The sequence below is a fragment of the Hemicordylus capensis genome, chromosome 4 (assembly GCF_027244095.1).
Source record: "Hemicordylus capensis ecotype Gifberg chromosome 4, rHemCap1.1.pri, whole genome shotgun sequence".
Classification (NCBI taxonomy): Eukaryota; Metazoa; Chordata; class Lepidosauria; order Squamata; family Cordylidae; genus Hemicordylus; species Hemicordylus capensis.
The window spans coordinates 266,534,691-266,548,768 of NC_069660.1; the positions used below are offsets into that span (position 1 = coordinate 266,534,691).

Genomic DNA, 14,078 nt, shown 5'->3' on the forward strand with positions numbered 1-14,078 from the left:
AGGTGAGAGAACAGGAATGAGCTTTCTTTATGGAAATAGCACTGGAGCTCCAATTCCCAAATCCCTCCCCCCCACCCCCAATAGCTTCCCTACATGCCTGTGTGTCCTCTCGGCATCCCCATGTGCTCCAGTTCCATCCTATAGAAGAGAGCCCCACCCTGCCATCAGTGGAAATGTGAGGGATGTAAGGACATCGCTGTGCTCAGAATTGTCACCACTACACAGTTCATCACCACCACATGCCCTGAGGCATAGCTCTGCTAAAAACAGTTCAACAAGAAAATAAAACTAAAACTTCACACAGAGGCTAGACAGACATCTGTTGGGGATGCTCTGACTCTGGATTTCCCAAAACGAGCAGGGGATTGGACTAGTTGGTGTATAAGGTCCCCTCCAATTTTGAGCCATGGGGGTGATTCAAATTAAGCTTGAACTAAGGGCTAGCTAGTGTCATGATTGTTTTGAAAAAAAAACACCCTCAATATAACAAGTTATAATGAATCCTATACTTTAGACAGGGAAGCTTCCCATATATTCTTCTTAAGTGCACTCTGATTTTCTTGGTTTCTCAGGGAATTTTTGCTTTTTTAAAAATTTTGACAACTCATAACAATTTTCAAAGTATTTAATATAAATCTCAGGTGTAGCATAATTATGTAAATCTTGCATAACAGTATACATACAAGAAGAGAAGATGTCTGGCTGATTTTTTTACCATGCATTTAATTCTAGCCACTGTTATCTACATGCAACAGACTGAACTAACCAGGCATGCAAGCTCTGTTTTCTGGAATGAGCACAACAGATTACTTCACCTATAAAGCATATATGCATGTTCTAGTGTAGCAGTAACCTCTTGCCCCAAGTATTTAGTACTTGGGGCAAATGTATTTAGTACATTTCAGCCATAAGTCAAAGAGAAGCACAAACAATATTTAATTTATGTATTGTAAACATATATTTTTGCTAAATTCAATCTACAAAGCTGCTTACATTGTTTATATGCCACACTGTTGATCTGCTTTACAGTAAAGCACTTTACTATGAACACACTTTCACTTTATCAGAAAAAAGAGGCAAATAAATCTCAGATTATCTAAGATACTGGGTGATATATGTACAAATTGTGAATTGAATGTTTAATGTATAAATTTTCTATATCTGGGGGGACTTGTTAAAAAAGCAGTGATTGAAGTTTTTCAAAATTGTTTTATTGCACTGACAACCAATACCTCACACTGATGTTGTCGTGACAGAGAATCCTATGTGCAAGGTCCACATGCATGCAGATCTGGCATCTTGTTGCTTCATTGAACCTCTCCTTGATGTGATCATCCAAACACACTATACAGGCTTTTTTAAGGAGCTGAGTATGTGCTGCTTAGCCCATCACAGAAAACAGGTCAATCAGTAGCCATTAGCTGCCATTGACTACTCTGTGTTCTGAGGTAACAGACTTCTGAATACTTCTGATGTTGGGAGCAAACAATGCACAAGGTTGTTGTTTTGATGTCCTTCTTGGGTGCTTCCAGGAGATATCTGGGTGGCCACTGATGGAAACAGGATGATGAATTAGATGGATCCTTAAGTCTTACCTAGCTGGGCTCTTCTTACAGTCTTAAAAGTCTGGGGACATGTACAGAGAAGGAATACACACCTCTGGCTCATGATCAATGTGTCGGGATTTAAGGTTACAGACATCATGGGATGCAGTCCATATTTCATAAAAACTAATGAAAATCCTCCTAAATGATCTGAGCGATTTGAGATTGCCCATTGCATGGATTTGTAAAGGCCTGTTCACATGTTACAATTGACCACTTCCTTCATACATGGGAGTAATAGGTTTGCACCAGCAGCAGTGACATACGGGTCAGGAGTCCAAGGACAGCAGCTGCGGCAACATTTGCAAAATGCAATATATATTTTGTCATTTCAGAAACTGTGGAAGTTGCCTTAGGCAGAAGGACAACGTGGCCACGGTTTATACAGTATTAGTTGACTGCTTCTGTATTTGAGGAAAACGGCCTAAATAATGTATGAGCCATCCTTAAGTTTTAATATGCCCATCTATTTCAGATGCTGTTAGTTGTATGTGTTGAAAGATGTATTTTAACTTAAATAAATCTGGCATAATAAATACAGCAGTATTGAAAAGAAAAATATAGGTTACATTTGTGATTTTGCTGAAGTTTCTGCTTGACTTGCATTTTCTGTCTGCACAGAGTGATTCAGGAACTGTCCTGTAGCTCCAATGTATAACCTCGATCGCATTGGCCATTTCTATTTAAAAAATACACAAAAAGTGCACAAATTGATGATTATTGCTTAGGTGTCATGGTTCTGAAATTTAAAAAGATAAGTACGTTAATATTGAGGCTATATGCACACCAAGTTGCATCTATAGTTTTATTTAAGGAGATATCTACAGTTTAAAACTTTTAAAATCTCTGTACTTGAAAAGCAGCAAACCAGCGTATTAGAGAATAATGGAATTGTAGTATACTTTTAATACTGTGATATTTAATGACAATTGTTCCCATTTTCATTCCTATTGACATGTTCTATATCATATTTAGTGCACAGATTATTACTACTGCTATGCTGTTAAAACAGATCTCTGCAGAAGGTTTGCAACTAGAGAAAGGAAGAACAGGCAGAAAAGATCAAGGAAAAACACAAATAAGTTTTTCACAAGTTATTTCCTGTAAGAAAGTGGTATTACCATAGCCAGAACTGAATGGAGAAGAATAGATTAGGAAGAGTGTTTTCACATAATGTTTAAAGCTACAATGAACCTTTTGCACATTATTTATGTGTCTGTTGCAAATGTTGCTTATGTGAGATGCGAGGGGGGGGGGAGAAGACACCCAGTTTTAAATTGAAATAGTAAATGTAGATTTTACATTCAAATTTGTTTGTTGTAAATCACCCAGAGACATGAGTTCGGAGAGCAGTATACAAACATCAGACAGACAGACAGTACCAAAAACAAAAGAGGATAAGTACCAAATAGGAACAGTAAATCCCAGTGATCTCAATGGAACTTGCTATGGGTAAGCATGCATAGAATTGGGCCCCACATATCATCTGTGAAGGCTGCCATAGATACCAGGTATCCACCAAGATACCAGGTGTCTTGGAGAATTCAACCATCCCACACATTGCAAGATGAGATGAAAAAGAAAAATCATAAGCATGCCTGATCTAGGCCAATATTCCTACAAATTGCTCCTCATAGCAAATCGTTAGCTGCTGAACATTCAGAAGGATGAGCCCCAGAAACTGCCGGGGTGGGGGGTCTTCTTGATTTTAGTAGACACCAGCTGAAACATTAGATAACAACTGAATAACTAGATATGCAGTTTGGTCCTATGCATGCTTAAGTAAGCCCATTGAATTTAATGGGATTCCCTCACAAGTATGTGTGAACAGGACTGCAGTCTTTGACATTGTCCAATGTCATCAACATTTATAAAAACATAGCACATGGCTAGGTAAGTCTGCTTCTGCCTTCTGAAGCATTTTGTGCAACTCAAACAGTTATCACATCCATAGCTTATTGGAAGATGATCTAATAAGAAAAAAATATGGCTTATATTTGATGTGCACAACTGCAACAGTGTACAGCATGGCTTGTTACAATGCAGCTATAGCAGAATTTTGTGTAGTGCACCTGGGGCATGTCTACCCCAATTTGCTGCTTGGCAGCTGTTGATCTTCTCGCTTTCCCATAATAAAACGCAAAGGGACCATATAACACCGATTTTGAAAGAATTGCAGTGGCTGCAGATATGTTTCTGAGCAAAAAACAAAGGTTGGTCATTACCTATAAAACTCTGAACGGCTTAGGTCCAGGGTATTTAAGAGACCGCCTTCTTTGTCATGAACCCTGCCGCCTATTAAGATCAACTGGGGAGGTCCAGTTACAGTTGTTGCCGGCTCATCTGGTGGAGACTCAAGGACATGGCCTTCTCTGTGGCTGCCCCAGGGCTTTGGAATATGCTCCCTGTCCAAAAAAAAGAGCTTCTCCATCTCTGATTGCTTTTAGACACACCCTTTAGACACACCTGTTTCCCCAGGATTTTAATTAAAATTAATTTTAAATTGTTTAATTATTTTTATTCCGTGAAATTGCTTGTTTTATTCTGTGAATTGTTTTTATCTATGAAACTGTTTTGTTTGTTTTTATTTTAAATTGTAATTTGGACTGTGTACACTGCCTAGAGATGTACACTGCCTAGAGATATGTGTGTGTGTGTGTGTGTGTGTGTGTGTGTGTATCAATATCAGGTCATAGATAGACAGATAGACCATACCAAACTGGGAGACCTTTTTCTGACTGAAGGCTGCAATCCTAAACACACTTTCTAAGGAACAAATCCCATTGTATCCAGTGGCATTTAAACATATTTAGGCTCTTACTCATGGGAAGAGGCGCGGGCAGGATTGTTATGTGCAATACAGCATCAATTAAGTACAATACAGAAACACAATGAGAGACCTACGTTCAGCTCATTCAGGAAGAGCAGTGCTAAAGAGCCCTAATGTGGAAAGCACATGCATACAAAGTCATCTCAACTGTTCCATAGCCTAGCATGGCTTGTCTTAGTCTTGCTGCCCAATGAAGAGGCCTCTGCAACTCAAAAAGCTTTCATAGCCTTACTTGATTTGGTCCAGTTATACCACCTTGCTTCTTTCTGCATGGCTTACCTTCACTGGATGCAGGTAGCCGTCCCCTCTCAGCATGCCCAAACCCTCTCCAGGCAATTCTTCTTCATCCTGCAGGCTGCGGGTTAAGTGGGCAATGTATGTGGTGGCCAAGAGCAGCACATCCAGTTTGGAGAGCTTGGTATCCGGTGGCACAGAGGGCAAGGTCCTCTGCAGCTCCAAGAAGGCATGGCGCAGGGTCTGTACACGGCTGCGCTCTCGCGCTGCATTTGCCGCTGCTGGTCTGCCTACGGTTGCCCCAGCCCGTTGTCCTGTCAAGGAATCAGTGCCAGACACGGAGGGTGGCAGGGAGCTGGCGTCCAAGCAGGGCACGGAGAACTCCTTGGAGTTCTCGGGAACATTTCTATAGTCCATGGATGTGAATGAACCTACGGTCAACAAAGACACTCATGGCACTTATTTCCAGTACTTAGAATCACAATTTGAGATATCATGATTGGTATTATATTATGATATTCTTATTTGGCATTTCTGCAGCACTTTTCAGTATGCAATGCTTTACCATTCTCTGTTTTTATCATTTTGCTTTTCATGGTATGTGCTATTGATAAATGACAGCCAGTTCAGAAGTAGAGCCTGTAGCCTAACTCTTCTGTCCAATTTGTATGGCTATCAGCTAGGATGGAGTTATTTTGAACAGGGTAGAATCAAACCCACAACCCTGTTGCACTGGTTGTCACATGCACAATTTGCAAATCAGCAGCCCAGTGTAGAAACATTGTGATGATGTACAAAACCAACTCTTGTAATCATTATAGATAGTTCACACATTTGGTTCACCTGGAGGTGGCTATAGACCACCTCCAGCCTCAGAGGTGGGATGCCTCTCAATACCAGTTGCAGGCAAGCAACAGCAAGAGAGAGGGCATGCCCTCATCTCTTCATTATGGGCGTTCCAAAGCATCTGGTGGGCCACTATGTGAAACAGGATGCTGGACCGGATAGGCCTTGGGTCTGCTTCAGCAGTTCTTATGTCCTTATGACCACAATTCTAACAGCCTTGGGGGGTGGGGGGAGGGGGGCCTAGAAAGCAATAAAGTGGACACACGAACATGACAGTAAGTTTCCCTGAAATCAACAGCACTTACTTTCAAACATTCATGTTTGGGTGCTAATACAGTGATAATTTTTATTGGCTCAGTTTCACTTTTTATACCAACAGAAGCTCCTTGTCCAGTTAAAAATTATCCATCTTATTTGGTGTCTTATTTTGCTTGACAGATGGATGTTTGCTAAATAAATTCCAGTACATAATTTTGGCCCTAATTCTGCAATCTGTGAAGAAAATCAGTGCATATTAATTTATTGTAAGTGTATAAAATGCACACTCACACAGAATCTGACTCCATTAAGTAGGCTATGAATTTGGCAGTTAGTCTCTTTCAAATCAAAAATACATAAATCTCATCCCTAATTTAAATATAATTCTATTTAATATTCCAGTTGAACAAAAATTATTAATTTTCTCCTCTAATTTAAACAAGGTTCTTTTTCACAAGAGGAAAAGTGAAAAGATTTGCTAATAAAATAAATCATGGCAATAAATTAGAATGTATCAGAATTAATCCAGAAATATTTGGGTTTGAATAGCCTATACAGTATAACAGAGACTTTTGTTTTAGTTCAGTTTGGCTGAGAGATCACCACTTTGGAAATTATTGACACCAAGAGAAGAACTTCAGACCGTGTAAACTGTGTGTTTGTTAAGTGTACAAAGGTTCTTTTTTTAAAGGACAAAATTGGCTTTTTCTTGTTCTGTACAACAATTATGCAAGTAATAGTTGAATATCTATAGAGATAGAGATAAGAGCTGAAAACTCCTAATGTACTTCAGCACTATTAAGATATTTTTAAAAGGTTTTGCCATTTACTTAAATAAGATTTGGATTGCACCTATACAACATGAAGAGACACAGGTTTCTGCCTTCTCCCGTTTGCAGCAATTTACAGATTAAATTGAAAAATCTTTTCACAAGTTTGTCAGTGTGATGTAAAAAGAACATTTCATCTTGCACTGATAAACATTTGCATTATAATGGTTTGTGTCTGTGAATGAAATCCATTACATTTTGGCCAGGATCCAAAAGGTTACTTCAGGCACACCTCAGAGCTTGCCCAGTGGGATTTTGTTTTCTGTGAAGAACAGTTTGCCCTGTAGCACTGGAGGGCGGGCGGGGGGAGGTGGACATATTCCCTGGAATATGCAGAACTACTTGTGTGGTTCTTTAGGTCTTGGCTGTTGAAGATAGACAGGCAGGCAGCATGAGTGTGTGTGTGTGTGTGTGTGTGTGTGTATACACACACATACACACACACACACACACACTGGTCAAGACCCAAAGAATCTTCCTTGCTTGCCTAAAATGCTTTTGCACAAGCACAGCGGTGCCAATTTTCATTTCCTACTGCAGCCATTTGCATTGTGTTGGATGCTGTTAGAGTGCTGGACTAGGGAGACAGAGTTCAAATCCCCATTCAGGGGATTCAGTGCTGGACTAGGATTCAGGGGATTCAGTGCTGGACTAGGGAGACCCGAGTTCAAATCCCCATTCAGCCATGATACTTGTTGGGTGACTCTGGGCCAGTCACTTCTCTCTCAGCCTAACCTACTTCACAGGGTTGTTGTGAGGAGAAACTCAAGTATGTAGTACACTACTCTGGACTCCTTGGAGGAAGAGCGGGATATAAAATGTAGATGATGATAATGATGATGATGATAATGATTATGATGCTCTGGATGCTCTCCCAGTCTACATCTTGAGCTTCCCGAAGGATGCAGGAGGCCAAGATAGGAAAGGGAAGTGGATCAATTCCAGAGGTTCCCTTCACAGCTCTTCAGTCTGCACTCATTATATATACTGTATATAGTATGTATACCCACATATGGGTATAATATGATCCTAAATTTAACCATGGCCAGTCATGGCTACAGTCCTAAATTCACTCATGAGCGAGTAAACCCATTGAACATAGGTTGTGGATTGGTGCTGTAAGTCTCATTGGAATCAATGGGATGTAAACATTTAACTGTACACTTCAGTTACATTGGATTCTTGAGGACCTAGTCATGACTAATTTTTTCCCCTGGATTATCCCCATTGCAAACATGTGTGTCTGTTAAAGCTAGTACACTTCTATGTGTCTTAATAATACATAGCATAATAAAATATAGGGTATACAAATATATCTAGTTGGAGAGAATATATCCCCCTTTTTTTGTTTTGCTTGATATCTGGCCCACATAACTCAAAATCTTGCTGACTTAATTAAAATTGGAGAAATAAAATTTGGAAATAAAATTTAAATAACATTGGAGAGCCAGCGTGGCGTAGTGGTTAGAGTGCTGGACTAGGACCGGGGAGACCTGAGTTCAAATCCCCATTCAGCCATGAAACTAGCTGGGTGACTCTGAGCCAGTCACTTCTCTCTAACCTACTTCACAGGGTTGTTGTGAAAGAAAAACTCAAGTATGTAGTACACCGCTCTGGGCTCCTTGGAGGAACAGCAGGGTATAAATGTAATAATAATAATAGTATTACTCAACCGTGGGACTTTTTGTGTGTGTCCAATGGACCTATATAGCTACCTATTATTTTTATGTGTTTTGGAAAGTGCTGAATTCAACTGTCCAGGCATCTTAAAACCAGAGAAAGATTTTTTTAAACCTAAAATAGGATTTTTACAAAGCAGTGGGTAGGTTATTTGCCCACCAACCATTAGGCAATGATTTCTTTTGACTCTTTACCTAAAATTAATCTCTAGCTTTACTAGTTTAAATCTAACCACATTTTATTTTACTTCTGCTATCTACTTTGCAAGGGTCTTGGGTATTCCAGCCAGGGACAGATAAGAGTAACTTGAGATATTATGTACTTTTTAAAATGAGGGAACAACAATTTTTGTTTCTTTGTCCCAGTATCCCTCTGTCTTACACTTAACCTCATAAGCAGAAGCTAACTACTTGCACTCTGTCTTAAGAGTATTACATATGGCAGATCTTGGGGCTTTTCCAATATGCCCTAATTTTGTCCCCCTCCCTGATTGTTTTGTTTAAGATCAAGTCAGAAGAAGAGTTCTGGAGAGTTCAAAAGCTTGCTGACCATTTTGTGATATTAATAATGCACCTCTTAATAAATATATTAGCCTACTTTGGTAGTTGGATCGTAGCATATTTTGCTAGCAGGAAAGGAGGTACAATTGAAAAATTGGTGTCACATCCCTACACCCATTTTAGACTTTGGAACAGGGGGGTGTACCCCCACCCGCAAGAAGAGTTTCCCCCCAAGCTCCATACAAGTGAGTGGACACTTCTGGTCCATTCGCTTGTATACTGAGCAAGGGGGGAATGGCTGCCACTAGGAACAGTCCCCAAAGTGGATGACACTCAAGTAACTGGGGACAAGATGGAGTTGTGTTATGTCCGCAGCCCTCCCCCGGGATTTTACAGATCACATTGCAAGCAATAGAAACTTTGCTGCCTTTACTGCCCACTATGTTAGGCCACCTTGGTTCTAAATATATTGAAATTACATAAAGTACCCATAGGAGAGAGGGCATGCACCTCTTGCCTTTGGGCTTCTAAGAAGCATCTGGTGGGCCACTATGTGAAACAGGATGCTGGACTAGATAGGCCTTGGGCCTGATCCAGCAGGGCTGTTCTTATATTCTTAAAAGGCGATTATGTTTCAAATGCCCATATTTGCATATGGTTATATAGGGTGATGAATGTGTCTGATTCCTGGCTCTGTTTTGAAATATATATTGCATTCAGCACAATTTTGTAATATGTAAATATGTTTACTTTTTAGATTTTGGATATTGGCTTTGCAGCAGCCTGTAGCTAAAGCAAACAATAAACCTACTATTGTATATGTATGCATATATTACAGTAAATGTCTGATATGCAGTGTATGATTGATTTTGTGCCTGCCACAAATAGACATTTCCTCACTTTTTGGACAAACAGTTTGAATGCTGACAGTCACATGTAGGGAACTATTAACAATCACCACTGTATCTCCATGCTTTTGGAAAGTCACAACATCCGTCTGGAATATGGCCACCACACTTCAGGCATTTGCAGTAACATACGTATTGGCCACAATCCAAAGCAGTAATATGTCCACACAGAGGAAAGCAACAGCCAGAGCTTCACTGCTGCTGCTCCTGCAGCAACTGCAGCTTTACTCACACAGTATATGGAGAGAGGAAGTGAAATGCCTTTCAGCATTATTAATAACTGAACACTATTTATAAGGAATATTTTATACAATACATGCCATTTGCCGTTTACACACTTCATCAGCCGTATGAAACGAGGATTGGTTAATCTGGTGTAAATCCTTTTATACTTTTAGTCTGAAGGTACACTTAGTCATCCTGGTGCAAGTCTGCACGCATACCTTTTAACAAGATCCCAAAGACATTACTGGTCTTGTGGTAAAGGTAAAGTGTGCCCTCAAGTCGATTTCGACTCCTGGCGAGCACAGAGCCCTGTGGTTATCTTTGGTAGAATACAGGAGGGGTTTACCATTGCCTCCTCCCACACACTCTGAGAAGATGCCTTTCAACATCTTCTTATATCTCCGCTGCCCGATATAGTCTGGTGATTATGTTTCGAATGCCATCGTCTGGGAAACATACCAGAGGAGATTCGAATCGGCAAACCTCTGGCTTGGTAGTCAAGCCATTTTCCTGCTGCGCCATTAGGTGGCTGGTCTTGAGGTAAAAAGCATGAATTGCCCCTTTTGCTAAGCAGCCTGGATTGCATTTGAATGGGAGACTACATGTGAGCACTGTAAGATATTCCCCTCAGGGGATGGGGTCGCTCTGGGAAGAGCATCTGCATGCTTGCCTGCAGAAGGTTCCAAGTTCCCTCCCTGGCATCTCTAAGATAGGGCTGAGAGAGACTCCTGCCTGCATCCTTGGAGAAGCCGCTGCCAGTCTGTGTAGACAGTACTGAGCTAGATGGGCCAAGGGTCTGACTCAGTATTAGGCAGTTTCCTATGTACTTACAAGGTCATGATGAAATTAGTGTGGTGTTTATAACCCCCCCCGGCCCCCCATCGCTAAGTTCTAGCTCTTCTTTTTCTGTTTGGTTTTGTCCAAATCCCTGAACACAGTTTTTAATTTAATTTCCACCACAGCTCAGGTCATATTATGTGCCTATTTCCATGTATACATTTCATGTTTCAACCAACACTTTTTTGGTCCATCTTGTGACCAAACAAAACATGCTGCAGCATCCAAAAAACAAACTAGGGGCTGCTGTGAAGGTATTATTTTGTTACCAGTGAAAGCAGTTTACACTGGGAGGATTTTAAAATAAAAGATGCTTACACCCAGTAGTGAATACAATCGACTAGCCTTTTATAATCAAGGCTGCAGTCGTAAATAATCTGAAGTCCCATTGAACATAGTAGAACTTACTTGGGAGTAAACATGGATATGCTTGTGCCTTAAATCTACCACATCCATGTGTTTGCTGGGCTTTCAGAGTCCTCCCCCACCCCCACCCCCCGGCTCAGATGATGTTGGTCAGTCATGAGAAAGGAACAAAGACATAAGGGGTTAATCACAAAAACTGCCGCCCTAAGCATTCATTTGAGCCATCTAGTTAGGTTTTTATGGGTGTTTCAATGCTTGTATGTAAAATGCTTTGGCAGGCTTGTCTGAAAGGCAGTATATACATGCCTTAAATAACAAATAGATTCAACTTCTTTCTAAATCAACATTGCTAAGATGAGTTGTCAGATGCATGAAATGCACAGATCAAGACATGCCTATTTGCAAGTCTTAATTGTTGGAATCTACTGCCAAGGAAGAGCGGAGTTTAGGGTCTCAAGTCCTACTGTTATGATAAGAAAACTCTTTAATAACAACAAACAGTACTTTTAAAAATGTGGCATAAGCTTTCATGGGCCACAGCCTGCTTCCATGATTATTACTGAAAAAATAATAAATTTTTTGCTATTATTATTGTTTATTACCACCACCACCATTATATTTATGTACTGCTTTTCTATAGATAGATAGATAGATAGATAGATAGATAGATAGATAGATAGAATAAAATAAATAGACAAATAAATAAATAAATATCTATTATTTATAAATATTATTTATTTATTTATTTATTTATTTATTTATTTATTTGTTTGTTTGTTTGTTTATTTTACAAAGCAAATGGAATAAGACAGCGGTCCCCTAACCCCAAAGGATTCAGTCGAAGGAGGAAACACGAGAGACAGACACTCGGAAGGACGCTGTGCTGAGCTGAATAGAGACACTTGCGCTCCCCGGCTGTTAAATATAAGAGACCCACCACTTTAAAAAGTGCCTCTCTGGCCAAACGCTCAGTGAAGTGGTCTCTGCTCCACCAAAGCTTATGCCACAATCAACCTCTTTAGTCTTCTAGATGCCGCAAGACTTTGCTATTCCCGCTGCCACAGGCTAACCCAGTGACTTCCCTGGGATTCATTCTGAAAAACAGTGACAGAACGATAATTTCATTTACTAGCCAATGAAAGTTGTCATTTCCCACTAAAAAAAGATTTCGAGATTTAAATCATTGCTTTCAGGGTCACTGTGTCTTTTCCTAATTTACTGGGCAACCCAGTCAACAGGTGCTTTCCAGAGCTCCGCTGTCAATGCCAGTTTATCTGAGGCGCCTGTACGGCCGCCGCATCCGAAGTACGCGCGTTTCGGGCCGGGATGCCCGTTCTGTCAAAGTTCCCCGAAAAAGTTCCCTTCTCCCCCCGCCCGCGCGATTGAATCGCGGGGAAATGATCCAGCATCCTGCCCTGTGCGCAGAACCGCCAATTGGAACTCGAATCCTTTCTTGCAGCAAGCAAGGCATTGGGAGTTTCCAGCACTGAAAAACCGCAGCCTTTATTTCAATGCTGGCTGTTGATTTCCCATCCTTAAACATCAGCAGCAACTTCTGAGATCCGAGAGGATTCTGACCCCCAACGCAAATTTGCTCTTCATTTTACCCCGCAGTTAGCTTTCCAGCTTGAAATTACCCACCATCGTGCAGTGAAAGGGTGCAAACCCTCTCAGCGCAAGCCTCTGCATGTTTACTCAGAAGTAAGCCCCACTGTGTTCAATGGGGTTGCTCTCCCAGGTAAGCGTGCAAAGGACGGCAGCCTACTCTGTCTTTAATTCTTGTTCTCGAAGGTTTAGCAAGCCCGTTTCTCCGGGCTATATAGAAAGCTTCTCTGAAGTTATGCTCAGGGCACGCATTGAGACTGACTTCCAGTTCAAAGTAGCAAGTCCGCATCCAGGCGGTCTTAACTGTTTGGAAGGGAGTTCCCGTCCCATCATTGACACTTTACCTCCAAGTAGATACGTTTGGGATCCGGCTATAAGGCTGCACCAGTAAGTACTGTAGAGACAGGGAGGGGGTCGAGTTGGCCAATCGGTCAAAAGCGCGCAATGGGCTATTTAGCGGGGGATCCGAAAGTTGCAAAAGAAAGGACTTACTTTTATCTCCTGGAATGCCTACCCGGGAGGAGAGAGACGGCTGACCCGTGCAGATCAAAGCCCAGAATGGGAGCTGCGCCGGTCTCTTTATAGAGGGAGCTGAGTACCCACCTCCTGTTCGTCTCTTGCTGCTGCTGCTGCTGCTCCTCCTCCTCCTCTTCTCACATCGCCCCCTGTCCTTCCTGCGGCGATCTCAAACTCTTTCCCTCCAAGGGGCCGAGGCTGCTTTCCACGCAGAGCAGTGCTGTCTGGCAGCAAAGGCCTGGATCTCCCCTGCTTCTCTAGGTCTCTCCCACTCCCGACAACCAATTTGAGTCCCAGGGGTTTCCTACTAGGGCATACTCTGGGGCTTAGAGTATGCCCTGGGGATGGTTAAGGCCAGGGCTAAGCCCCCAGCAGAGGTGAAATCATCAGCCCCAAAGAGGGCCTAGGAACATATGCAGAGTGCTGCATGGATAGAACATGCAGAACCAAGCTTCAAGGTCAAAAGGACATGGCTAAGCCCCGGCACCTTAAAGGTAAAGTGTGCTGTCGAGTCGGTGTCGACTCCTAGCGACCACCACAGAGCCCAGTGGTTGTCTTTGTTAGCATACAGGAGAGGTTGACCATTGCCATCTCCCACGCAGTATAGATGATGCTTTTCAGCATCTTCCTGTATCGCTGCTGCCCAATATCAGTCTTGGGTTTTAGAAATTAAGTGCCGCTTCTTATTCTGGGATCCTAGACTAGAAGTGGGTGGAAAATGGACTGATTCGTCAAACGGCTGCCCCAGTCAGAAGAGGAAAAGGGAGGTCTGTTCCCTCCTAATTATTACCCCTCGTCTCCCATTAGGCTGCAATGTGGGAGGCTAGTAGTCCTCCATT

The 14,078-nt window shown here is 41.7% G+C and overlaps 1 protein-coding gene across 1 annotated transcript; it reads right to left on the bottom strand.

Moving 5' to 3' along the window:
• Positions 1-1,416: 1,416 nt before the first annotated feature.
• Positions 1,417-13,262, bottom strand: TCF24 (transcription factor 24). Its single transcript, XM_053249403.1, has 3 exons — positions 13,216-13,262; positions 4,714-5,099; positions 1,417-2,283 (listed from the first exon to the last, which is right to left on the bottom strand). Exons 2-3 carry the CDS (start codon positions 5,083-5,085, stop codon positions 2,170-2,172), a joined length of 486 nt encoding a protein of 161 aa, XP_053105378.1. The 5' UTR covers positions 5,086-5,099; positions 13,216-13,262; the 3' UTR covers positions 1,417-2,169.
• Positions 13,263-14,078: the final 816 nt, after the last annotated feature.